This window comes from Leuciscus leuciscus (assembly GCF_965113295.1).
Source record: "Leuciscus leuciscus genome assembly, chromosome: 23".
Taxonomy (NCBI): Eukaryota; Metazoa; Chordata; class Actinopteri; order Cypriniformes; family Leuciscidae; genus Leuciscus; species Leuciscus leuciscus.
In genome coordinates, this window is record NC_138747.1 from 16,264,320 (window position 1) to 16,290,086 (window position 25,767).

Consider the following 25,767-nt stretch of genomic DNA (forward strand, 5'->3'; position numbering starts at 1 on the left):
ATTCTATATAAAAAGTACTTTTTTTAGCCATCTCAAAGTCATTCTTCATCAAATGTAGACACCAGTAAAGCGAGCCAAGTCATCTTTAGTTATATGCCGCTTTATAAAATACAGATTTTAGAAGTATAGCGTCACAGTAATAAACAGGACAATAACATAATCAATGATGAAGCTTCATCAAATGTGAGACTAATTAAAGCAGCTCTAAAAAGACAAGTCAGTTTATTGTTGGTTCAGTTCCGTTCAATAACTGTGTAAAGTTCACCAATTACAAAATCAGTTCAATTCAGCTATAAGCAGCTCTACAATATTGCAAAACTCAGACAGCATGCCATTTTGGATGCGCCTTCAGTCTTTTAGACTGTTGTATTGATCTATCAGCGTTCAGCACTGGTTTTGAGCCAAATTCTGACTCCTTGTCAGATATGGCACAACACTGGAGATACCTATTTAAAAAAAATATGATTAAGATATAGTCTAAACTTCACATTTCCATGTTATAATCCAAATCCTACTCTTAGCAAACAGAGGATGCATATTTATAATCTGGTGACTCATATGTGCAACCATATGTAGATGGCAACCGCATCCAGACAGTCAACTCCTCACACATCACTGCCTAGTCTGTCAACTTCGTTCTTTATCTCACCTGCCCGCATAACAAGCTGCCTAGCTTGATCGATATGCTAGCAGATGTGCAGGACTCGGCCCTCCCTGCAGGACACGCGCATAGAGGCATGAAGTGTGAATCTTTTTTTATGCTATTACACAGATCACATCAGTATGCTGCAAAGAGACCCACGGCTCCAGCTCTACCAGTACCACATTCAGTGCGATCTGTTGTGGAACAGGGCGGTGAAATCACCGTATTGAACAAAAAAAAAAACTATTCAAAAGACAAAGAGTGGAATCACAAGCTTGAAAAAGACTTCTGAGGAATGGAAAATGTGAAGTAGCACAAAAGTAGCACAAAAAAGTGACCTTTCAAAGTTGAACAATTTTGTATTCTTCTGATGGAAGGGATCTGAAGAGCAATACTAATTTACAGTCGCTTTTGAAGGTGTGTGTTTTACATACACACGTATATGGGACCTTATAAGGTGTGTGCACACACGCACTCACACACACACACACACACACACACACACACACACACACACACACACACACACACACACACACACACACACACACACACACACACACACACACACACACACACACACACACACACACACACACACACACACCTCATTAGTAAACATTATTATAGAATACTGCATTAGTAAATGCTGAAGTTAACATTAAGATCAATAAATGTTTTAGAAATATATATTTTTTCTTTTTAGTTCATTTTAACTAACATGGTTAACTAATGTTAGCAAGCGGAACCTTGTTGTAAAGTATTACCACACATACATAGATTACATATAGGTCACACTTTATAATACATGTAGTCTAAGTGTTTTTAACTACTATGTTCTTACATCATAAATAAAAAATTATTAGGTACAATGTACTTATTGTGTTCATGTTTAATTGTAACAGTTTTGATGCTATTGAGTTGGAATACGGGTAGGTTAGGAACAGGTTTGGTGGTATAGTTAGGTTTAAGGGTCGGTTAAGATGTAATGGAAGGGGTCAATAGTGTAATTATAGATCTAATTACAGAAATTACATGCATGTATTATACATAGTAGTTAATTTAAAGTGGGGTCATGTATGTATATAGGCCTACATACATATGTACATACATTTTGTATCTGCCATAGACATCTTATGCCTCAGGTTTATATATTAGGTTGAGCTCATATCGTGACACACACACATAAATGTATTTGTACATATATTTTTTTATAAATATTTATTTTTGCGTTCACAGAGGGTTATCTTGATTTAGTGGAGAGGTCATGTGGGCCCCTTGGCATTTGCATCAAATTTGAATAAATCCTCTAAAATCACGTCAAGGTGACACCTGAAGCGAAATGTCATCCGAGGAAAGCTTTGAAAGTCTGTTATTCCAAATTATGCTTGTCAAAACTTATAATAGGCATTCGCTTTTGCATAGTCAAACGGCTCACACAGGAATTGTCAAAGCACTTTTTACACCTGATGCAGATTGAAAAAGAAAATAAGACAACAAGGTAGTGATTTATGCAGTTTGTAGAGTTCTTTTCTTTACTTTTTTTGTTGTCATAGTTCTTGCCTAGCTACAAAAATATCCTCTACATTTAATAACAAAAACAGTCAACAAACCTTTTCATCAGTAATTATATGCACATTATGAGAAATCTTTTATTGGAGAAAACCTAGAGAATCCTTTTTTTTCCCCCAGAGCATTTCACTACATCCAATCGTGAAAAAAGCATACTTTTGCACATAAATGGTGCTAAATTTTGGCTATGATGCTGCAAAGTCAGATTTGGATTCCTACCGTCTACACAGGAAGGTTTGTTCCGTGTTGTGCCGGCCACTTTTCCCGGTAAACACGAGCACTTGACTGTCTGGGAACGTTCTTCAATGCGGTTCTTGTTGCAACATCGGTGCGCTGCGATGACCTCGCATGTTCCTCCCTCTGTGGATGCAGACACACATGTACATCAGTGGCACATATGAGATACTCCACCTTAGACCCATAATAAAAATGCTCATTTTTTTGTTTAATCTGAAGCAGTTTGATACATGACATGAATTAGAAATACACATTTCAGTAACACGCACCAGAGATGCAAGTGACAAGGACACATTCCTGAGGTCAACAGTGAGAGAAGAACAAGATTTCACAGAAGGAGACAGCTCATCCACGACCTATAGAAGTAAGGAAGGTTTCTCTGAACCTTTAACTTCCAATATCTGACAAAGCAATATCTTGAGCAACAAGAGAAGCCTCGTTTATATTAGCATGTGGGTTGTGTATGAGTAAAAAGGGGTTCCGGCTTACTTTACAGCAGGAGGTCTTCTAGAGGGGGTCTGCCGAATAATATTTTGATCTCACAAGAACCACTTCTTAACTTTTGTGCAAAAATGAAAATATGCAGCAAGCACAAATACAATATCAAGTTACCTTCAACCAAAGCTACAGTTGAGAAGTTTAATTTCAGTGTTAAATGTTAAATATTTAATTATCCCACACTATATACTTCATAAAATAAAAATATAACTACTACAAAACTACTACTACTAACAACAAAAATATTTTCATAAAATTAATTAAACTCACATGTACAAAAAGCATATCACTCTGCTTTTATAGTGACCCAGTTATTGATTTGGTTACATTTTATTTTGAGGTGTCCTTGTTACAATGTAATTATACATTAATTACAGTGTAATTACACAAGTACTGAGTAATATTAATTAATAACATACTATAGGGTTAGAGATAGGATTGGGGTTTGGTTTAGGGTTAGTTGCATGTAATGATACATGTAACGTGTAACAAGAAAGTGTTATCATTGATTTCACTTATATTCTGTTCAGAAACCTTACACTTTTCCACCCTTTGAGGATCATCCGTCATTAATTATCAACAAGATTTAGCTTCTTTTCAGTGGTCATTAAAAAAGACGAAAGTGAAAATAAATTCCCTTCAAAATATTGGTCTTGGTCCTTTTTTTAAATATATTTTTGTTCTTTTGCAATTTATGTACCTATATGTAAATATATATCTTCTCTCTCTTCTTTTTTTCATCTTCTCTCAACAACCTCACCATTTCTCTGATAATTTACTTTTCTTCCTTTTTTGTCAATAATATAGTAAATCAGCGAAATCACACAGGGTTATCTTATACTGCATCTTATATACATCTTTGATTATTAATATTGCTATACATACATATTGTATATATAATGAGCATCATTCTACATATATTAGGACATTTATGATAGAGATATACACATACTCAACGAAATTGTACACACACACTTCACACAATTACACGTACACCCTACTTTCTGTTTTATGTGTTTTGGATTGATATCATCTAACTGTGTTTTGTCTTATGTTCTGCTTTAATAATATATATTAAATGGGATGGGAACACTGAACATATTTTCAACAAAAATCAAGAACATTTTCTGCATACACAAAAGTTTTTTTTGCTGGCGTGTGAGTATTTTAGAAATATTTACTTAAATCCATGACAGTAAAAAGGCAATTGGAAATAAATAAATAAATAAAAGACCTGAAGCCTCGGCACCTTAATTAGATTAACGTCCAAATAACGTCCAAAGTCATCAGTTAAAACAGCATTAGAGCAAATGGCCCTTGTAAAAGCCTCTAAAGAGAAAATTATAGGCTCTTCTACAGACTCTTACTGCTAGGCTTTCTATGTAATTACCATGTATTCTTTCTTCTCTCTGTGTTGCAAATTGCCCTTGAAGCATGCTGATTATCTTATCTAAATTACAAGCCTTTTACCCTTGTGTGATGTTAGCAAGGGCTTTCATGGGGAGCGCAGGAAGGTGAGGGTTCTGTCATAGTTTGGTCTGAGAAGACAATGTGGAGACATACAGTACATTATAGCATTGATATGACTGAATAGGAAAGACTCATTCTTAATAAAGGGCCTTGAGACAGTGCAATTATGAAGTCCTCGCAATCATTATCGTGCTCTTTGCCCTCCAACATACAGGATATCTGCAGCTGCACAATATGCACTGCGGCAAAGTGGACCCCATTGTGACTAAAAGAGGAAAAAAGAAAGTGAAAATATCAGAATGCGCAAAAGCTACGTGGGTCACCATAACAATAGCGAGCACCCTGAGGAGAACTGGGGGATTGATGAGAGGTAATGGTTTCCCCCTCAAACAGTGGGCTCACAGCTCCGTACCAACACCAAGAAAGGAAAGAACAAGGGAACAGAGGAGCACAAAAGTGCAGGATGGGAAAAGAGCAAGAGGGAGGGGATAGGAGGGAAGGAGGCAGGCAGCTCCCTCGCTGGGCCAGGCCGGGCCGGTTGAGTAATGACAGAGCTTTTGGAAGCGCCCCTCTCACACAATTATAAAGCGGCCAGGTAATTCAGCTAGTGGGGTTGCTGCAGCAAGGCCCTCCATCAGATGCTCCCCTTTCTCCAACACCCGAGGAAACCCTCTTTATCTTCCCCAGACAGCTGTCCACCCATCCGCTCCCACATCCCTCAATTACACCACAGCTCAAACGAGGACATACCAGAGAAATTGCGCCATACTGAGCGAGGGCATACGAAGAAGAGCGAAGGAAAATGGAGAAGACGTTGTTCGCCCCATTTTCCACCAGTTCAGAATCAACATGGATGTTTTGAGATTCACAATTTATCAGATCCACGTTGATTGTTGGCTGATAGTTTTGAATTTAGGTTGATATTTGATATTTGGTTAAAAAAAAATAAAAAAAATTTTTTTAATCTGTACTGGTCAAAATTAGATATATACAGAATGGCAATAATTAGAGATTATAGATATTGAATTTATCAACATCATTCAATATTTGATATACCAGCCAATAATAGCATATACATATATGTAATATTTTTATTTATTTATTTATTGTTTATTGTAATTTATAGTTATTGATACTAAATATATTGGGCAATATGAGTTTTTTAGATTTCTCAGTTTCGGTCAATATTTGATATATGTTGTTCAATATTAAGATTTTTTTATTTTTTTTATTTTTTTATTAGTATCAGTCAATATTGAATAATAATTGGCTGATATTAAAGATTTTGTTTATTCATCTGTTTTTTTTATTTACAGATTTTTTTTAAATATAACATATAATAATGGATATTTGATCATACATGCTCATTTCCCCTATTTTTACATCTAGATAACTTTTCTATCTAATGCTTACTTAACATTAATCTTTTAAAACAATAATTGAATAAGTCACAGAAAATGTAATCTTTAGCAAATCACAAAATTAATATAAATGGTTCACATCGTACATTGTTTTGGTGCCTAAATTCACTAACATTTAAAACCATTGATTGTACTTTTTAGTAATTATAGTATAGTATAGTATAGTATAGTATAGTATAGTATAGTATAGTATAGTATAGCAGTTCAATAGTAATTCATACTATTACTACTAACTTCTATTAACTTTAGTATAGAATTTTAATACTGACGATTTATCAGTTACCAGCTATAACAGTACATGCATAAGAGAGGAAATTACAGTGTGCTTTGCTTGATCTCTCTGCCTTTCCAGTCTTTTTCAAACTCCTGCTTCAGGGTCAGAGTGAGCAATGTAAAACTAAGAGTGCTAGCCCAGCGATGGACACGATTGCCGTTGCTGAGCTGTCATCAGTCCTCACATTTGAGCAGGAGGCATCCATTTGTTCCAGCGTGTTTGGCAACACATACGTATGTCTAGTTTTGACCTCCCATTAAGACATCAACCCAAACATGCTGACAGTTCAAAACACACATGACAGCTCACTCTGGACCTATTACTGCTGTGCTCTCCATAAACTCGATAATATCTCAGTGTTCACAGGAAAACCTGAAACCACAAAAGGCCTCCACAAATCCCTCAGGACTCTTTTTAACCTCTGTTAACTGCTTTAAATGCCTTATTGTCTATTTGACTATTTCAGAATTTATTCGTATACGGCTTTCTAATGCTGTTTTCTGAATAAGATTCTCATACTCGTTCAGTTAGAGTGAATCATTGCTCCCCATGGTGTTTTTTTAAGACATTGATGTCTTACAGCAGCAATTTGATCCTTGTCATTATTGCGGAGTGTGGATTTCCATGAAGGTGGGAATGGCTTGTCATGAGGAATAGGTTCTTTATGGCTCTGTCTTACACTGAAAGCTTTAAAATCCAGGCTAAAGTTCGTTGATCCAATACTGGCCCAGCAAACCTTTAGATAAATGTTTTTATCTTGGTTTTTGACTGTTCAGAAAACGAGCTGACACACAAAATGAAAAATTGTGGACCTCTACAATATTCACAAACAAACGGCCATTAAAATGTGCTGTGATAAAACGACAACACATTTATCCGGAGATAATTGAATTGTTTAGCTTCTTCTCAGCCAAAAGCATTTGTGACCAGAGGGAGACAGTATAACAAGCCTTAAACACAACAAATTGCTTAAACTGTCGACCTGTTTGCCATGCGTCAAAGCGCTTAAAGTAGGATATGTTCCTGAAACAACATTTCCACTAACCAATGAGTGTCCTCTAATTTTAGGTAAAAAGTTAAAGCAGTGAAAGAACAGCCAGAACCCAAGTCCTGAACACGCCCTTTTTAAAGGTGCTGCCTGGCCTGAAAAGCTCTTCTTTAACCCTTGAATGCATGAATGTTTCGCCAATCATTATTACATATTCTGTTCTTTAGCGACCAGGATCTATATCTAACACGGATGGATCTCTACCTGTCGCGATAATATAAAACTCTCCTGATATTAGAGTAACAATTACAGAAGAATAAAATAAAGCATATTTTGTTACCTTTCGGAGCTTGGAAGGGTTCAGTTTGAGCAGATGTTTTATTGCATCATCACTGTCCTTGTCAGAGCTCACTTTCCTAGTACATTCAGCATCTGGCTTATATTTGCGATCCCAAACATTTTCTCAAAACTATCATTTTCAGCATCTTCAAAATCAATATTTTGATCGCTGACGGCTTCTTCACCAGATCCACCATCAAGTGACAGTAACACTAATATTTGATTGCGTTCAGAACTTGCTCTGCAGTAAATCACTGAACCATTTCAAGTTTTGCTGATGATACTTCCTATTCTTTTGTTTTCTCCATGCGGTAACTATGAGTGAAACGTCATTTCATCATTGTGTATCAGACATTGCCACCTTGTGGAATAAAGGTGAATTGCACTTATTCAGTCATCAACGATTCAATTATTATTGGGCAGAACATATATATATATATATATATATATATATATATATATATATATATATATATATATATAAATGAATGGGAAAACAGGCATTCTTTTATAAAAAAAAAACATTCGTGTGATATGTTATATAATGAATTAATTGAGGAATACTAAGACAGTTGATGTCTAACTTTAAAAAGTGAATGAGAAGGAGGGTATAGTGAATTATGACCCGGGTCACTAAAGACCAGAGGTATGCGTTTAAGGGTTAACATAGAAGGTAGGTCACGACACTGGCATAAGTGGCCCCAAAAAAACCATAAAATAATTATAATAAATATTTCAGTGGATCACAGAAAAGGCATAAAGGCACTTACAAATGTAAGAAAATAAAAATATTATTTAAAAAGAGTATACAACACAAAAATAGGAATATAAAATGAAAAAAAATGTCTTTGTAATGTTGGGTTAAGTCAGAAACTAAGGAGATTAAAATCCATAAGCAGAGAGTTTATCAACAGAATACAAATACAACTACAGACTAATAAAAACAACCGAAAACGCAAGGGACAGAAAATAAAAGCAATACAAAATAAAGCCTATGACAAAATAGAAATTATTTCAGTGGTTTACAGAAAAGGCATAATGACACTTTCGAAGTGAAAGAAGTGTAGAAATCTGCATAAAACAAAGAATTAGCTAAAAATACAGCAGTATGAACACTTTCTAAATGGAAGAATATAAAAATATAATACCAAAAAATTTGATAAAAATAAAGACATATTAAAAACAGTCCAAAGCAGCACAACTATTACACTTGATATATTGGAAGTCATTGATTATACTTCTAGCTTGTGAATTACATCACTGTATGTTGGTGGGGCCCATAATCATGATTTTTGGTAACTGGCTCTAAATCGTATGAAATGTGTTTAACTGATTTGTGTGACTTTAGGATTGATCGTCCCGATGTTGACTAAAGCGTATGACATATGTTACCACATTTTAATACCTTGATCAAAATGATTGGCCCTCAAAACTCTCCTTGCCCATAATTGCTTCTGTTATTAATCTTGCACAAGCTCAGAGATAAATCAGACCGCAAAGAACATTTACAGAACACTTTTATCCAGTAACAATAAAAAGCCTTTCAGTATATCTGTTTTATGTGCATGTCGCTGGCTCAAATCGCAAACGATGTGACACAGAAGGTCTATTTCCTTGCGCGGTATCTCATTGAGTTTGACTGTAATGACTTGAGGTGAGTCTAATGGAAGCTAATAATAGGTTTACCTACCGCAAGGAGTCTTTCATTTGGGATTTAATGCTTTTTACATCTCGTGGCAGCAGAAGTATGTGTGTGCGGGTGTGTTTGCTACTTTAATCAGTATGTGTGTGTCGGTGAGAGATCAAGAGAGGCCAGAAAGGCAGCTTTTTGTACAGCCATCAGACAGGTGGACATTAAACCTTCCTGCACTGGCACCATCTGTGCTCAGAATGAGTGTGGGGTAATGACACCTCCGGACTGTGAGCTAGCGCAATGTTGAATTTCACAGAAGACAAATGGTCATTCCAGCCCTGCTGCTGAGGCTAAACTCATTCACACCATGTTTCTGTTAGCTACAGGTAATCACCACTCCATTAACTGTGCGAATGTGTGTGTAGGTGTGAGAGTGTACGGGGAGAAGATCTCTTTGCTTTATGACCGAGTGCTTGGGAGTTAAAGGAATAGTTCACCCAAAAAAATACAATAATAATAAAATAAAAAAATCGCTCAATAATTTTTGTCTATACAATGAAAAGCTGTAGACTTCATTGACTTCCATTGCATGGACAAAAAAAAACACTGATATTTCAAAATATCTTTGTGTTCCGCAGAAGAAATATAGTAAGGATTTTGATGAATAGATGAATGGTTTTGAGCCACAAATTATGACAGAACTTACATTTTTGGATGAACTATCATTTAAAGGTAAGTGATGTTAGAAGCTTGATTTATTGACACCAGTATATGCATTAGCTAACATGAACTAACAATGAGCAATATACTTTTTAAAGCATTTATTAATTATTGCTAATGTTAGCTCATAAGGAAGGAAAAGATGGCACACCACAGCTCCAAAAATAGAGAAATATTTATTTCATGTTCTCACCACAGGTGATAATTCGAGCCAGTGGCTCTATGAACTCATACACTAATAAGCGCTTATATACACCACATAACTACATCACATAATCAACCACATGAAACATGAAAAACAACACACACAAAAAAAAAAAAAAAAAAAAAAAACACATCAATATAAACTCAGGACAAGGGAAACGAACAAATCACATAACTAGAATGAAAGTGAAAACATCAATAACTAAAACAATAAACATATCAATCAAAGAATACCTGACAGCTACCAGAATAAGTTTTCATGCTTGAATGTTCAATAAACACATTCTTTTTTCACATATTTAAACTGTTGCAGCACCACTCTTCCAAGTAACACCTTGGACTGCGTTTCCCAAAAGCATTGTGAGCATGGCCGGACATACCATTGGGCTTCACTGGGCTGCAGCCCATGGGCCCCACCAGTAGGGGGCCCCCTCCCTTACCCGTTTCGTTTGTTTGTTTTGTTCGGTTACCTTGTATGCCAGATATCCAGAAATTATTAGCCTTATTTCCACTGTCTGGCCATGTGCGAACGAGGGCTATAATCAGCCCAGAGTAGTGACTTGAGCGCTTGAAAACAAAATCCAATACAGTATAGTACGCGTCTTTCTGCGCTCACGGGGTAGTTTGAAAGGCTATAGTTTGAAAGACGGAGGTGAGCATGGAATAAAATACCCGGGACTTAATATCCTCCAACTGAGAGCTTCGAGGCCATAATCAAATGGCGAAACCTGATATTTATCTTTATTTCGCAAAGAATAACATGCGTGTTGATCCTCATCTGCTCCATTGCGATCGGCTACTTTAAAGGATAACTCCCGCCAAAATTGAACCTATGCTCTTTTTGTTAATCTACCCGAGTCAAACTTTCGTGTAAAAGCATAATTAGAATGGAAACGCCAATTTTAAGATTGACCGTATTTTCGTTTTAGGTCAAAATGCTTTATGAATGGGAGTGCATGGGGCACTTCAATGATAGCATTAAAATCGCTATTTTTAAAACACTAAGGAGGCTCGACACAACATGAAACTGTGCTCGAAGTATCACCAGGGGCTCTACACATGAACTTGAGCATTGACTACATTGTTTGTGTACACAAAGTTTACTAAAAAGAAAGGTTTTGTACGACTCACTTTATCAGTTAGTGTTTCCGGTGGCTGGAATTTTGTCAGTCAAAAGTAGTCGATCTCCGAATGCAATGTAACATGAGGAGAGTAAAGATGGAAAGCTCCTAAAGCTTGTTTCCATATAAATTCACGGATAATTGTTTATCTTAGTTATCATGCTTTTCATTGAAATTACAAGTTCATGACATTTCTTCATATGGAGTCAGTTCATTACGTTGCGACTACTTTTGACTGACAAAATTCCAGTCACCGGAAACACTAACTGATAAAGTGAGTCGTACAAAAAACTCTCGATGGTTATAAGCATAGTTTCTTGTTTGCATGATATGTGGACTCAATAAATCCGTATCTTGAGCCAAATAAGCAAGCTGACATTCAGTACAATCTGTATATTTTATTTAGAATACATACAAATGTCATTTACGTATTTTAGTTTATCAAGAGATTTAAAGCTACACTGTATAATTTTTTTTGTTGATTCTTAGCAAAAAACACTTAGTTCTTTCAAAAATATATGTGCTCATTAATGTATATTTACTTCTTTCAAGTAATAAAAGTATTCTCGTAAGTTTATAATCTGCCATTGAAAGTACATACGGGTGAGGGGTTCGAATGCCGGTCGCCATGTTGCCCCTCCATCTTGAAACTACATTAGCCAAAGAGGGACATACCTGTAAATTCAAGCTTCGCCTTTCGCGCTTTACACTCAGTGACACAGAGACGAATGCGAGGGGGAGATTACTCGCGACTGCCGGCAGATTTGAAAGATTGCTGATGGAGGATCACGCCTGTTTTCGAGCACATGTAGCAGATCTCCAAGGAAGCGAAAGAGAGATTAAAACGTCAATGCGACAGGCAAATCAGCAAGACCAAAGTCAATATTGGAGTAACTTTTCCCAGATGGAAAGAGCTCGAGGAGCAAAGATTTTAAAAACAGACGCCGAAGTTGCCTGCTTTCCTCTCAAGAGGTAATTCAGCCTATTTGTGTAAATTCAAAGTTTTATAGTTGCTTGTCTAACCATAGCATGGTTGTGCATAACGCCAGAACGACCTCTAGTATAACTTGCGTTACTTTTCCTCACGTCAATGGTGAAAAAGTATTGTTTACATAATTGTAACATAATTCTGTGCTGCGACGGATCACAGATGATAGTTTTAAAGGCGCAATTGGACGAAGTCGAACTGGAAGCCATGTTAATCTTGAAATAATACGGCCACCGTAGGAGTTAAAACGCCCTCGAAATTGAAAGGAACAGAAACTAATATTCACTGGGAAGTCATATCCAATTTCACCGCTAGAGGGGGGAAAATATCACACAGTGTAGCTTTAAAGTGCCATTTTTGAAGAGTGCACATGTGCGAACGTGCGTTTTTTTTCATTTTCTTTTTTGCATATTCTGATATGGAGAATAACCCTTTGGAATGGACTTTGTGCTTTGTAAGTTTGCAGACCTTTTTATGCTCAAACAGCAACATTACACACTAATAAATGCTGTAGAAGTCATTGTTCTTTCATTGTATTCTTGTGTACCTTTTTTTAAGTGTTACTGTAAAATTAACCTCTTCTTTCTCCTACACTTTCTCTCTTTCTCTCCCCTGAGGTTATGTTTGAGGTGGGTCACATCAATCAGTGCAACCCTGGTCATTCTCCCATCAGGCCTTTCTAGACCCAGGGTCATTACAGTAGCGCACATAGAGATTACCTTTAAGGGAATCAATGCTTTAGTGTTTTTGTTGAGTCAAAGGCTAATTAAAAGCACAGTAATGAAGGAGTGTGGAATGCAGCAGTGGAGCAAAGGGTTCAAAGTAATTAAAACAGCTCTGACACACTTTATTCCAAGCATTCCTCTTGCTGCTTACATGGTGTCCATTGGATTTATTTCTGCTTGTGGATATAGATAGTACGGTGACCGGAAGGGGGTATGTCCGGTTCACTTAGATTTGTCGTGGCTACAACAAATAAACTCGTGGGAACACGATAATATTTTGTGGTCACGACATTATTTTGTCGAAGTAACGCCATCCTTATGTTATGGCCGTGGTCTCGAGATCCTTTGTTACTCTAAGTGATAAAAAGCACAAATCCTGTTCTTTTTACCTTTTTATTCATAAAAAATCCCTCCCTAAAATAAACACCACTTTACTAAAATAGTTGCTCATTTGCAAACTGGTGCTGTTCAGTGATATCAAGAACTATGACAAGCTCGATAACAGGAAGAGATGTGTGAATGTTCTCTTGACTCTGTTTTCACCTTGTGGTGACAGGAATACAGAGTGTCATACCTGAAAATCCAACATGCACGCACCTGCGATTTTTAACAAGGATAATTACCTGAGTCTCATATCGATCACGGGATTAATACCAGTCATGATAGAGCCTGCAATGTATAGAGTGCAAGAGAGAGGGGGATAGTTGGAGGAGTAGTTAGACAGAGAGCTGGGAGAGAAAACACTCTGATTAGAAATTACTCTAGTGTGGAGAGGTACTCATTCTCAAATGGCACCCATTAAACCGTAATGTATTGTACAGGCAAAGCACACAACAGTGCAGCTTATCAGACTAAGGGACTGTTAGTTTTTTATTTAAGGGGCTACCGGAGGAGTTTTGAGGTCTATAGTCAAAATAGACTTGACCCTCCCTTCGCCAGCAATCATTTTTTCTATGACCCTTCAAAATGATTGTGAAAAAAGGCATGACCCTCCCCGATAATTTATTGATTACTTCTGTGCTGGTTTGCGCTTGGCAAAGATGTTCAGATTGCCATTGTTTTTTTTACAACCATGACAAACGATTTAACCTCTGCTTTCTCATCTTACACATCACACTCCACTGTTATGGCCATTCCAGTAGATTTACTCACTAACATTGTTGTGGAAACACAATAAGCATGGAAACAAAAATATGGTATTATCGTGCTACAGCGCACATTCTATCAGCTGCAGTTCTGGTGCTTCAGTCCCAATACTGTAAAACTCCACGTACATTCACATCCAGCGGCGTTCATTACGATGACCAGCAATCGATTTAAATAGTAGCCTACATTGGGTTTAATTTGTCGTTTAATGAGGTCTAATATATGTTGTTAGTGGCGAGAATTTTCACGTGAAAAAATACATAGACCCTACTATTTTAAGCGTGTATTTAAATGGTCCAGTGACAGAACTTTTACCAAGCGTGTCAGAGGTTCTGGGTTCTAATCCGCACTTGTATAGATTTTTTTTTTTCTCATCAAAACCAATTATGTTTATCAGTGGTTGTATATCAGGCAGGGATGGATACGTTTGTGTGCATTCTGTTTTGTAATTTCACCGGAACGAATAGAGAGTCTCCACAACGGATTGAAGCGCGTGTCCGAGTGAAGACTGTGCGCGAGCCACAAGAGAACACAGTATCCGCGCCACGTTCCCTAATTCACGGTTTCCATCAAACATGGCTTAATTACAGCGCAGCCTGGGGGAAAGTGACGCTATTAATGCTTTTATTTTCTGAAGTTTACAAACTATTTCATCTTTATCAAATTCTCTCTCCCTTCACCAGACTCTCTTGCCAATCAGAAATTCTGAGGGAGCCAGGCTGAAACTAAGCAAACAAATGGAAAAGAACAAGAAAAATGAAAGCATTTCATTAGTCTGAATCCACAGGATGAAAAGTAATTACTAACTCTTCAATGTTCTCTGAATCAAAAAGGCTGACAATGAAACTAAGATGATAATATAAATGCTTATTAATCCCCACATTTTCTTCACTACAGCAGAAGCACTTATAAAGTACAGGTGTTAGACACACATTACAGTAAATATAATGAAATTCATTTCTAAATAATATATTTATCATGACAACTCTCGACTCTACTTTTAGCATTTTATTGAATATGGCAATGACTGTATTTGATCTTGGCGGACTGCATCTGGTACAGTGCTGCAGTTGATTATTGCTGCTGCAAAGCAAGTATGGACTTTCGGTAACACTTTAGTTTAGGGTCCAATTCTCGTTATTACCTAGTTGCTTATTAAAGCCAATTTATACTTCTGCGTCGAGTGTACGCCGTAGTGTACGTCGTAGGCTACGCACGTAGGCGACGCCGTCGTGAGCATTTATACTTCTGCGAATGTCTGTGTTGCTCAGCAGTTACACCGCCGAAACGCTAGTTGGCGCGGGTGGGTTTTAATGTTCCAGTTCCACTGTGTTTACATTCCTCGCGGCTGTTTTGAGTTTAGGTTTCTACGAGCAATGGCGACTGAAGGAGTCATACAGATGGCTGTATTTCCGCACTTCTTCAAGCAATCTCTCGGTCACTTGGTCTATTTCCATGGCTCTTCACTGATCTTCGGAATTTAAAAATGGCGGGCGGGCGGTGCAGAGTGCAGAAGATCATTCCGGAAATGCGTAGGAGGAAAACACGATGCTATCCAGCCGACCAATCACAGATCTTGCGGTCCGCGTCGCCGCGACGCGTAGTTACATTTTTGAGGAGGTGCGCGTCAGGGTACGGCGAAGGGTACGACGTATGGTACACGTCAATGCGTATGCTACGCCGTACCTTCTACGCGTACCCGACGCAGAAGTATAAATTGGCCTTTAGCATGCATACTACTAGTATATTGGCTGTTTATTAGTACTTATAAAGCACATATTAATGCTTTATTCTGCATAAACATATTCTACATTCCTTAATCCTACCCAATATCTAAACTTAACACTTAACTACCTTTCTAACTATTAATAAGCAGCAGGGTTCTCAAGTCTCACGCATTGGCCGTGAGACACACGCAATTCAACCAGTTCACACGCTCACACGCCACACCGTGTATTTCTCATGCTGAAAAGGCAATGCCAACCAAGTTGTTCTGCAAGCTTTATATATAACGTTGTATACGAGGCACAGGCACACAAAGTGAAGTTTCCTGCCGCCAGCACGTATCTCGGCCAGATTGCGTTCGTTACTAGGCAACATAGATGCGCGAACACACGGAAGTTGACGGAACATTCTCGGCCACCGTACGTTCGTTACTAGGTAACCAACAACATTGCGCGAACACACGTCGTGATGGAGAAGGTAAGTTGGAAGAAAGCTCGTCTAACATTTTTAGGCTAGAACATTTAATATAGCCCATCGTATATTATTATTATTGATGCAGTCAAAAACTCTACAACTACTTTGCAACCAGGCCAGAAGCTTTGGCTCAGTTTGGCTAGCTTACGTTATCTGAAACTAAGGGAAATGTTAGTGGGTATGGGCAGGAATGAAGATGTATTTCATTTCTTAATTTTATTTTAAATTATATATTATACTGTATTAATAGTCTTTCTAGTTACATTAAGGCTACATGTTTTTCCAATCTGTTTGGAGCAATTTGTTATATTTTTATAATTTTTGTATATTTATAATCTTGAAATATAACATTAAAGGACAAGTTCGGTATTTTACACTTAAAGCCCTGTTTTCGGATCGTTTCTGATGAAATAGCCCCCCCACCTCCACAATGGCTGCATAGGTGCACTGGAACAATCCTTCCTAAAACGCATTAAACTTTCGTTTACAAAGACGTGAAACTCACCGAGTGGTCAGGGGTGTTCACTGATATGCTCACACAAAAATCGCTGCAAAAGATGCTTTCCAACAGGTTTTATCCTAGTTTTTGTCCAACTCCATTGACTTGTAAGTTACATGATTTTGTGTGATGTGATAAATTGCTCTGTCATTTATCAGATTTACCAATTGTTATAATTTCAATTTGTGCTGGTTAATTATGAACAATGGGTAAAATGGGGGGGGGGGGGGGGGGGGGCTCCATTAGGGCTCCTCCCCTAACCGCATGTGATCTCACTCCAAGCTTTTGATAAAACTTGAGAACCCTGATAAGCAGTAATTAGGAGTTTATTGAGGCAAAAGTCATAGTTAATAGTGAGTTAAAAGTGAGATTTGGACCTTAATCTAAAGTGTGACAGGACTTTCTACTGCTAAGATGCACAGACATGCTGCTGTGAGCATGTAAGATATGCTGCAGCTGAAATGTACATAAATCCTGTAACAGGTGGAGCTGGGGAAGAAGGAGGGTTTTAGAGGAACTACAGCAAACATTGAACCAGACTATTTAAATGTTGAGCAAGCAATCTCATTGGCTGCAGGATCAGGACATTTTGAAAGGTCATAATTGTTGTTGAAATGTTCTGTTATCTTGAATTCTCTTACTCTAAAATATAAAATGAGTAGTGTTTTTGTGCCACCTGTTTCTAGGTCAGACTTACATACTTTCATATCAACCAACACAAATCATGCATAAGAAATATTTTTTTCTTCAAGTAAAACCAACAGAGTCAGTTTAAGTAATGCATTCAGAGGCTTCTCTTATTGATTAGCATTAGAAATTAAAATCAGCAACACGCTTCATCTGAGGGAATATGAACCAGCTGTTATCATGCATTTATATTTAATAGCTTCAGCTTTCAGGGTTGGCAACCGAAATTTAACTTCTGTAACACCCAACTGAATTCCATCCCCACATTTAAAAGCAGTTCATGCACTCCTCACAGCTTAAAACAAAGCCAAAATACTTTTTTGAGCTCCTTGGAATCAGAAGATAACTCCCGACATGTTACTCCCTCTGGGCTAACATTAATTTTGTTCACATGACATATTTCTAAAAAATGTGCTGGGAAATGAAGCGTGAATGGTACAAAGACTGAATGCGGAGTTGTCTGGAGCAATCTTGTAGCTCTCATTGGCCGGGGAGATTATGTGTAAACACAAATCATTCAGTCTTAGAGCTCTTGGAGGGATTTTTCTAACACAGAACAATAAGATGGCATCTGCATATTGTGAACCTAACATTTATTATTGCGCTGCATGTGAAAGGTTTAAATATTTATTGTTGCATGTTGCAGATAAATGCTTCTTGTGTGTCATCCTGCAAACAATAGAAAACACAAATGTGCACACTAGTCACAAGAGCCAAGTTCAGAAATTGTTTAAAAACAAAAACTACGAATTTTCCAGTTTGCAGACCCTTTTGAGTCACAATGTGAATTACTTAAAAGTGAACAACACAAAAACCAACAGAATTAACCAAATGTTGTTTCGTTTTCTGAACAAAGATTATTAATTATTATAATAATATAATATAATTTTTGGATTTCATACATTAATTTCTTATTCAAACAAAATCCGGTCATCCAGCTATTTCCTCTCTCTTCCTTTCATCCTCATCCTTTTCACAAAAAAAAAAAAATATCTATTTTAGGTGGAGAGATCATTACAGTACAGTACAGTAACATAATTTTTTTTTTTAAAGTAGGATGTTGGAGAATAACAATGTCTTTTCTGTTAAACAAATGCTTTTTAATCTTCGCTATTGCTTCAATGCAATTGAACAAGCGCCCCGTTATTTGTTGCGTAGAGACGAGCATGTTCAAGTAAGCCATATGCGCATGATATACCATGATGACTCACGAGTTGAGCAGATTTGGCTAACACGAACTTACCCAGCAAAGTGAGTAAACATAATAAGTAACATGCCAAATTGGCTTGTGATTCGACAGCGTTACCCGCCACAGTTGATTTTTACCCGCATTTGGCAGGTTGGCGGGTGTTAATTTCAAACAGTGGTTGAATGGAAATTTTAAGTTTTCTCAATTTTTTAATTTTTTTACAGTGTGTCCCCCCACCCCTGTCCATGTCAAATACCAGAGAAGTCTGACACTGCACCTGTCTGATATGGTCTGGCCTTACAAATCCATAAAAAATGGTTTTAAACTCGCTCATGCAAAAAAAAAGAAAAGAAAAAAAAAAGAAGAAGCTTTCTCATCCTGTAATATAAGGTGGCAAACTGTCTGTATTCACATGCCAGTATATCTCAAGTAGCTCCTCAGAAACATGAGTCACAGGAGCGACTAAACTAAAAAGACTAAAAAGACTCTGACTCAACATGAACATGCATGAATAGCCAAAGGACCAATTGGTAAATGCGTTAAAAAGAAGCAGTTTGAAGCTTATCAGTTCATGGGCCTGCTGCAAATTTATCGCCTGTCTCAGAGCGTTTCCGCGATGTCAGGAAAGCTTGAAGGAACAAACGGTTCATGCAAACGAACATGACATAGCTGTTTCCGTGAATTTTCCAAAAGCTGTAGAAGATCTATGTGTTTTAAGACTATACACCCACCCACAGACTCATATGAATATCTGTGACCTCTTTTTAGTATACATACCCAGAATAACCTGCAGCTAAGGTCTGCCTCCCCTGAGAGGCGAAACAAGCAAATACATACAAGTAAATACACACCAGCCAGTGGACACATGCGCCAGTGGGTGCTCGGATCAGAGAAAGCGCACGCACACATTCAAACATAGCCTGAAGCAAACAGAATATGAGAGCGCAGAGACCCTGGGTGTATTTCAGACGGAGTCAACGACCTCGCCGCAGCTCAGCAACACGAGTCCGGCTTGTTTATTTACACGTACACACATCGCTTTATCTCTCAAAGTTTCCCCTACCTGTAGAGCCGACAGCATGCATGGAAGATTTACACATCAAACCAAACAAAACAAATAACCTGCTTTCCTGTTGAATCCACAAGAGTAGATGCTGAAATTAAGTCGATAAGAAACGACTTATTTATTCCTGTAGGAAAATGTGTTTGTTAAAGAAGCAATACTTGTTAGGTGTTACATAGGCATAGGTGTTACACGAAACAGGATGATGTTACAATAAATATATACCATTGCTATGTATTTAAATTCAATACATACATTTAAGAGCTTTACATTTTATATTTATTTTTGTTTAATTGTAAATATATTTAAAAGTAAAAATACTTTTTAGCATGTGACATTAGCAATAAATATATACTGTAGATATATACAAACTCCAGCCATTTCACAAAAACGTAATAATTTTTAAATAAATACAAACAATACATATATAATAATATTTTATATAAATATATAAATATAAATAATATAATATAAATTATATAGTATTATTTTACTGTAAATATATTTTTTACAAATAAAGAGGTGATATATATACGCACGCGCGCACACACACACACACACACACACACGCACACACGTCTGGATTACTATCTTTGTGGGGTTTCTCCATAGACGTAATGTTTTTTATACTGTACAAACTGTATCCTATCCCCTTTCTAAGCAAACCCTATCCAACTTTCTACATTTTTACATAAAAATAAATAAATAAATAAAAAACTCATTCTGCATGATTTATAAGCTTGTTTCCTCATAGGGACCTCAATTTATGGCCCCACGGAGAAATGAGTCCCCATGAGACCCCATGAGTGCATTCAGGTTGAAGTCCCCACCGGGATTGAAAAACATGTATGAACCCCCTCCCCACACACACCCCTTTGTACTTTGTTTTACCAGCAGCCTGGTTCCACCAGAATACTGAGTTCTTAAAGAAATGCCTTGTGTGCACACACAGTCCCTGCTGCATCCAGACTAGTCGTAAAAAGTAATGGAAGAGGTAATTACACCAAAAATAAATGGGCTCTATCAATCCTTAATGAGTGTCACAAAATAGCTGTACACGTCCCACGCTGTCTTACGGAGCCCCCAGCACCCAAAGTTACTATCAACTCTAACACTAGCATGAAATAACCACAGCCTGCTGGGACTTCTGCAACAGGCCTTAATAAGAAAACTGCAGAAATGGGGAAAAGAATGATTCCTCACACTTCTAAAGAGAGAGGTGTGCACCAAACCGCATATTTACATCGAGGTTACACTGAGGTCAGCGGCTGACGGTGCATTACGGGATGCCTGTTACTCTAAATGGAACTGCAACATTCACAGATCTTTTCAGACATTTAGGAAATTGAATTTGGACTGGGACACCGCTGTAAAAACTGCCTATAGAACTCAAAACCGACCCGCAAGATGGGCAATGTTGCCATGCAAATTGCATTAAACTTTGCACATGTTTAATGCCAGTAACTTTTCTTATATTTCTTTACTGAATCAGGTTCTTAAGCATGCAGCCAGTGCATGCAAATAAACAATGTTATTATCAGAAGTTGCAAATTCCCCTTCCTGACCAGTCTAACCACATGATGAGAATAACTGTGGACACTTGTGTGGAAAGAAAAACAAATACAGCAGAATAAATGAATTGTAAGTTTGCATGGCGAAACATAATTTAAAATAAGTCCTACCTCTGTTCTCATTTCAAATATAGATTGTTATTTGCTCATGATTTAAAATTAAATGTGCTTATTTGCCTCTCAAAGGTGTGATGTCTGATCTGAGCATCTATTCATAGATCTATACAATGAGCAGCAGTGTTTAAGAGAGTCAGAGACAGATTGTGCTTGTCAAGACATGAACATTGACAATGCTAAATAAGTGTGGGGAAATCTGAAAATATCCATGCATTTAACTTGCAAAAGCAAACTTACAATTTAGTTTTGTGTATTTGAGTTATTATCACACATGCATTTGTGGATTGAGCATAATTCAGTCACAGCAGACTGAACTTATAGAGAAACAGCCGATCAATGTACTATAAACCATCTTAATTGTTTGAATAATGTTATACACTTATATTTCGAATCATATCATGGTGTGAAATTGTTGACATTTCAAGTTTTAATACCCTACAGACTTAATATCCGGATCAGGTTATGGTTTACTCATAGTTGTCTCTCTACATTAAGTCGGGATATGAGAAAGTATTGTAACATCAAACTGAATTATAGCTACACATTAACTTAAATGTCAAACCAGGCTAAACAGAAACTTCAAATGTACAAAAAAAAAAAAGAAAGAAAAAAAAGAACAAGGATCAGGCCTAAACATTGAAGACAGTGTCTCTGCCTACACCACTTTCTAATAGCAGCTTCTATCAGCTATGCAGTTTTTCACGGTCTTATCCTGCTTTAGCCTTCCTCTGTTCATGTTCCCGTCACTGAGCTTCTGGCATCTCACACACTGTTCATTTATTAATAGGCATAATGCTTCAGTTGCCACTTATCTGCTCCAAATTATGCATGCATGCTAAAATCATTGTATATGTCTGGAGAGAGAAACAGATAGACAGAAACACACACACACACACACACAGAGAGAGAGAGAGAGAGAGAGAGAGAGAGAGAGAGAGAGAGAGAGAGAGAGAGAGAGAGAGAGAGAGAGAGAGAGAGATGCAGTGCTGTGTAAAAAATCCTTGCCTCCATTACAATGGCACATTGGGGTCATGCATGAGTTTGCATAACAGGCCTCCATGTTCCAGCGAAGTCCATAAGCTCCAATTTATTCTGCTAGTTGTTTTGCATGTTGCTTGTTTTTTTGAAGCATTTCTGAAGCATTTTTAACAGGACTGGCTTCACTCCAGAGGCGACATGTTGTGGAGTCTCTCCAGTCGTCTTCTGAGCGCCCGCCAGGCATCGATAGTGTCATTACACAGCTATGCATGATAGCACTCTTTTGTCATGCTTTGTGTGTAATTGCTTGTGACATTCGTACTTGTGTTTTATGGTGGGGGAGTGGGGAGACGTTGCCAAGCACGGGTTTATCATATTACTAAAACCATCCTCGCATGGCTCTCTTCAGATTTTCCTTATTTGCAATGCATCCATCACTTCGGATCAATCAACCGTCTGAGAAGTGTATGAAAATATACATGCATTTGAATAATTGTGGTTCTTGAACTGAGTTTAATCTGTTTGAGAAGAGTGTTAAAGCTTGTAAGTTGCCAACAAAGAGGTAGTTCATTCCAAAATTAAAATTCAATCATCACTTAGTTCACTCAGAACATGTTTTTGCGTTTAAAAACGTTTAAAAAATAAAAAAGATCTAGAAGTGTAAACCCCTTTAACTTGAGTGCTGCATTTTTTGTCACATCTGTATGACTTACTTTCTTCTGCAACTCACAAATGAAGTTATTTTGAAGAATGTTACAGCTGTTTTTGTCCACAGAATGATAGTCAATGGGGTCCAAAACAAACAAACACTTTCACAAAAGTCCTAACGTGTATGCTCTGTTATGTTATGTTTCGTTTTTGTTTTACTGTTTGCTCGTTTTATTGTTTTCTTGTGTTCTCTAGTTAGTTCCCTAGTTGTTAATTAGTACCCACACTTGTTCATTTTTATCTTTGATAACGCTGTCAGTATTTAAAGAGATAGTTAACCCAAAAATTCTGTCATCATTTATTCACCCTCAAGTTGTTCCAAACCTGTATTGGTTTCTTTCTTCTGTTGAACACAAAGAAGATATTTTGAAGAATATGGCTAACCCGAAAATTGTGGGGCACCACTGACTTCCATAGTATTAATTTTTCCTACTATGGAAGTTAATGGTGCCCCACAACTGTTCTTCAAAATATCTTCCTTTGTGTTCAGCAGAACAAAGCAATTCATACAGATTTGGAAAGAATTGAGGGTGAGTAAATGATAACAGAATTTTCATTTTTGGGTGAACTTTCCCTTTAAGCCCTGATTTTCCTTGGTTCATTTTCCTTGGTATTGGCGATGTTAATGTGGTTGCGCTTTCTGTCTCCTGAGTTGTTCTGTTGTGGATTTATTGATTAAAAGACTGTTTTTGTTCTTGAATTCCCTTCGTCGTGCGCTTCACTGCAGCCACACCTTGACACATACAGATTTGGAACAACATTTGGGAGAATGCATTTTATTTTTTATGGTGAACTATCTCTTTAAAGTCTAAGAGAATATGAAAGTCGAACAGAATGTAAACACTCAGCTCTATATTTCAGGAGCTCTATATTTGTGATTGTGTGGGTGGAAAGGAAAACCTGAAATATGGAATATCTCTGACTGTAATTTGGTTTAGAACGCATAGCAACTACAGTACATGACACCTAAAAAATAAAAAAAAATAAAACAGACAGGAAGAAAACAATAAGTGTGCAATAAATTAACGGAGGGGCAAAAGGCACAGTGGCTGAAAGCAATCTATTCTATGTCAGTGAGCTCTGAAATTACATTTTTTGAAAGTGTAATAGTCATGACACCAAACAGAAAGAGAAACAGTGAAGCAAGACAGATTTATCCACAGATGAGCTTCCACATCATCCCAAAAAGATTCCTATTCACTCATATTGACACTATATAAATCTGACTTGATAAACAATGATTTATCAGTCACTGACTTTGCCTTTTATTTATTTATTTATTTTTTAAGAAGAGATGGGAGGGATTTGTGCTGCTAACAGCTGCACATAAATGTTAACAGAAACTACAGAAATGATTTATATACTAATCAAACTGTGATGATAATGCATAAAGTGCATTATCATCTGATAATGGGTGATTAGATACTCCAAAAAAGACGTGAAGGTCAGATTATATTAATAGGCTATTCAATGTCTCAATTATTCGTTACATAATAAGACACGTAAAGGACCTTGGAGGTCATTTTGATTCCAAAAACATGGAGACAGGAAGAAAGGAAATTAATAAGGAAATGTAGAACCATTAATGAAGTAGATTGAAACCATGTACGTGTCTGTTAAAATGAACTTTTACCAGCCAATCTCAGGGGACGATGTGTGTCTTGATTAGATAATTATCAGTTGCATAATTGTTTCATGGCTATTTAAATACTGTCTGTTTAAACATTTTTTTTTGGCTTGAATTACAGGCAAGTTAAACGTGATCTGTGAGTCTTTTTTCTGAAGAATGATTTGTCTATTTGTTTAAATAAACATGATGTCTCTACAGAGCGAGACAGAACAGAGTGAAGAAAAAAAAAATGACAGAGAAAGTTTGTTTACTTCTCATGGCCAACAACCGTGCTGACAAATAACCGATTCCCACAGTCAACCTGAGGCGTTTCATTTTCGGCCATTTTAATGGCAGCACAGTCGCCCCGGCAGAGATTGAATGTGGACGCCACTTTTCTAATCTTCCTGTGCAACACGCCTTTAAATTTGATTTGAGCTATCAATGCGGACTGTGAAATCATGCGGCTACACATCAAAGTGTGACCGGGTTTGGCCAGCATGTTAATGTTAAGCAGGTTTATGTCCTTTGTCTTGAGAAAGGTTACAGCCTATAAATTGACTGTCTCTGTTACACTGAGATTAATACAAAAAAGAAAAGACACAATCCAGATTAGAGCAACATCAGTACTACGTTCCCTGCACCTTTATTGTATTTCATTAAACTAAATCTACCATCACTTCATTAGATATTGCATTTGTTTCAAATGCATTCTGACTGAAAATCTTTATTTTAACACTGTATAATGTTTAATGTCTTCTGCAGCCCCTTTAATGCAATATAATGTTCTGTACTTCTGTTATTCAGTATTCCTGGTCTAGGAAACTAAATATGTTTTTCATATAAGGTACACTTTCAGATAAAAAAACAATCCTTTACTTTCTTCATTTCCTACTCTGTATAAATCACTGGAGTATTGCAAAAACATGTTTTAGAAGGCAATTCAGTATTATTTTATTTATATAATTTTTTTTATTCTACACTACTGATCAAAAGTTTGAGGTTGCATTAATACAGTAAAACAGTAATATTGTGAAATATTATTACAATTTAAAATAACGGTTTCTATATTATTTTAAAGTGTTTTTTTTTCTTCAGATTACTGCAGTCTTCAGTGTCACATGATCATTCAGAAATCATTTTAATATGCTGATTTGGGGCTGAAGAA

At 37.0% G+C, this 25,767-nt stretch overlaps 1 protein-coding gene and 1 long non-coding RNA gene across 4 annotated transcripts in view; one reads left to right on the forward strand and one right to left on the reverse strand.

Annotated features, from left to right (window-relative positions):
- tafa1b (TAFA chemokine like family member 1b) overlaps positions 1-25,767 on the reverse strand; it is a 167,518-nt gene that overhangs the window by 27,591 nt on the left and 114,160 nt on the right. For all 3 annotated transcript variants that reach the window (XR_014202050.1, XR_014202051.1, XM_082156314.1), the window contains exon 3: positions 2,435-2,575. Coding sequence is in view for 1 of the 3 variants with exons in the window: in XM_082156314.1 (XP_082012440.1) it covers positions 2,435-2,575 (141 nt within the window). In the remaining 2 variants the exon portion in view is untranslated. The remainder of the gene's footprint in view (positions 1-2,434; positions 2,576-25,767) is intronic.
- LOC309488218 overlaps positions 1-25,767 on the forward strand; it is a 513,708-nt gene that overhangs the window by 13,222 nt on the left and 474,719 nt on the right. The gene's annotated exons all lie outside the window — the stretch shown is intronic.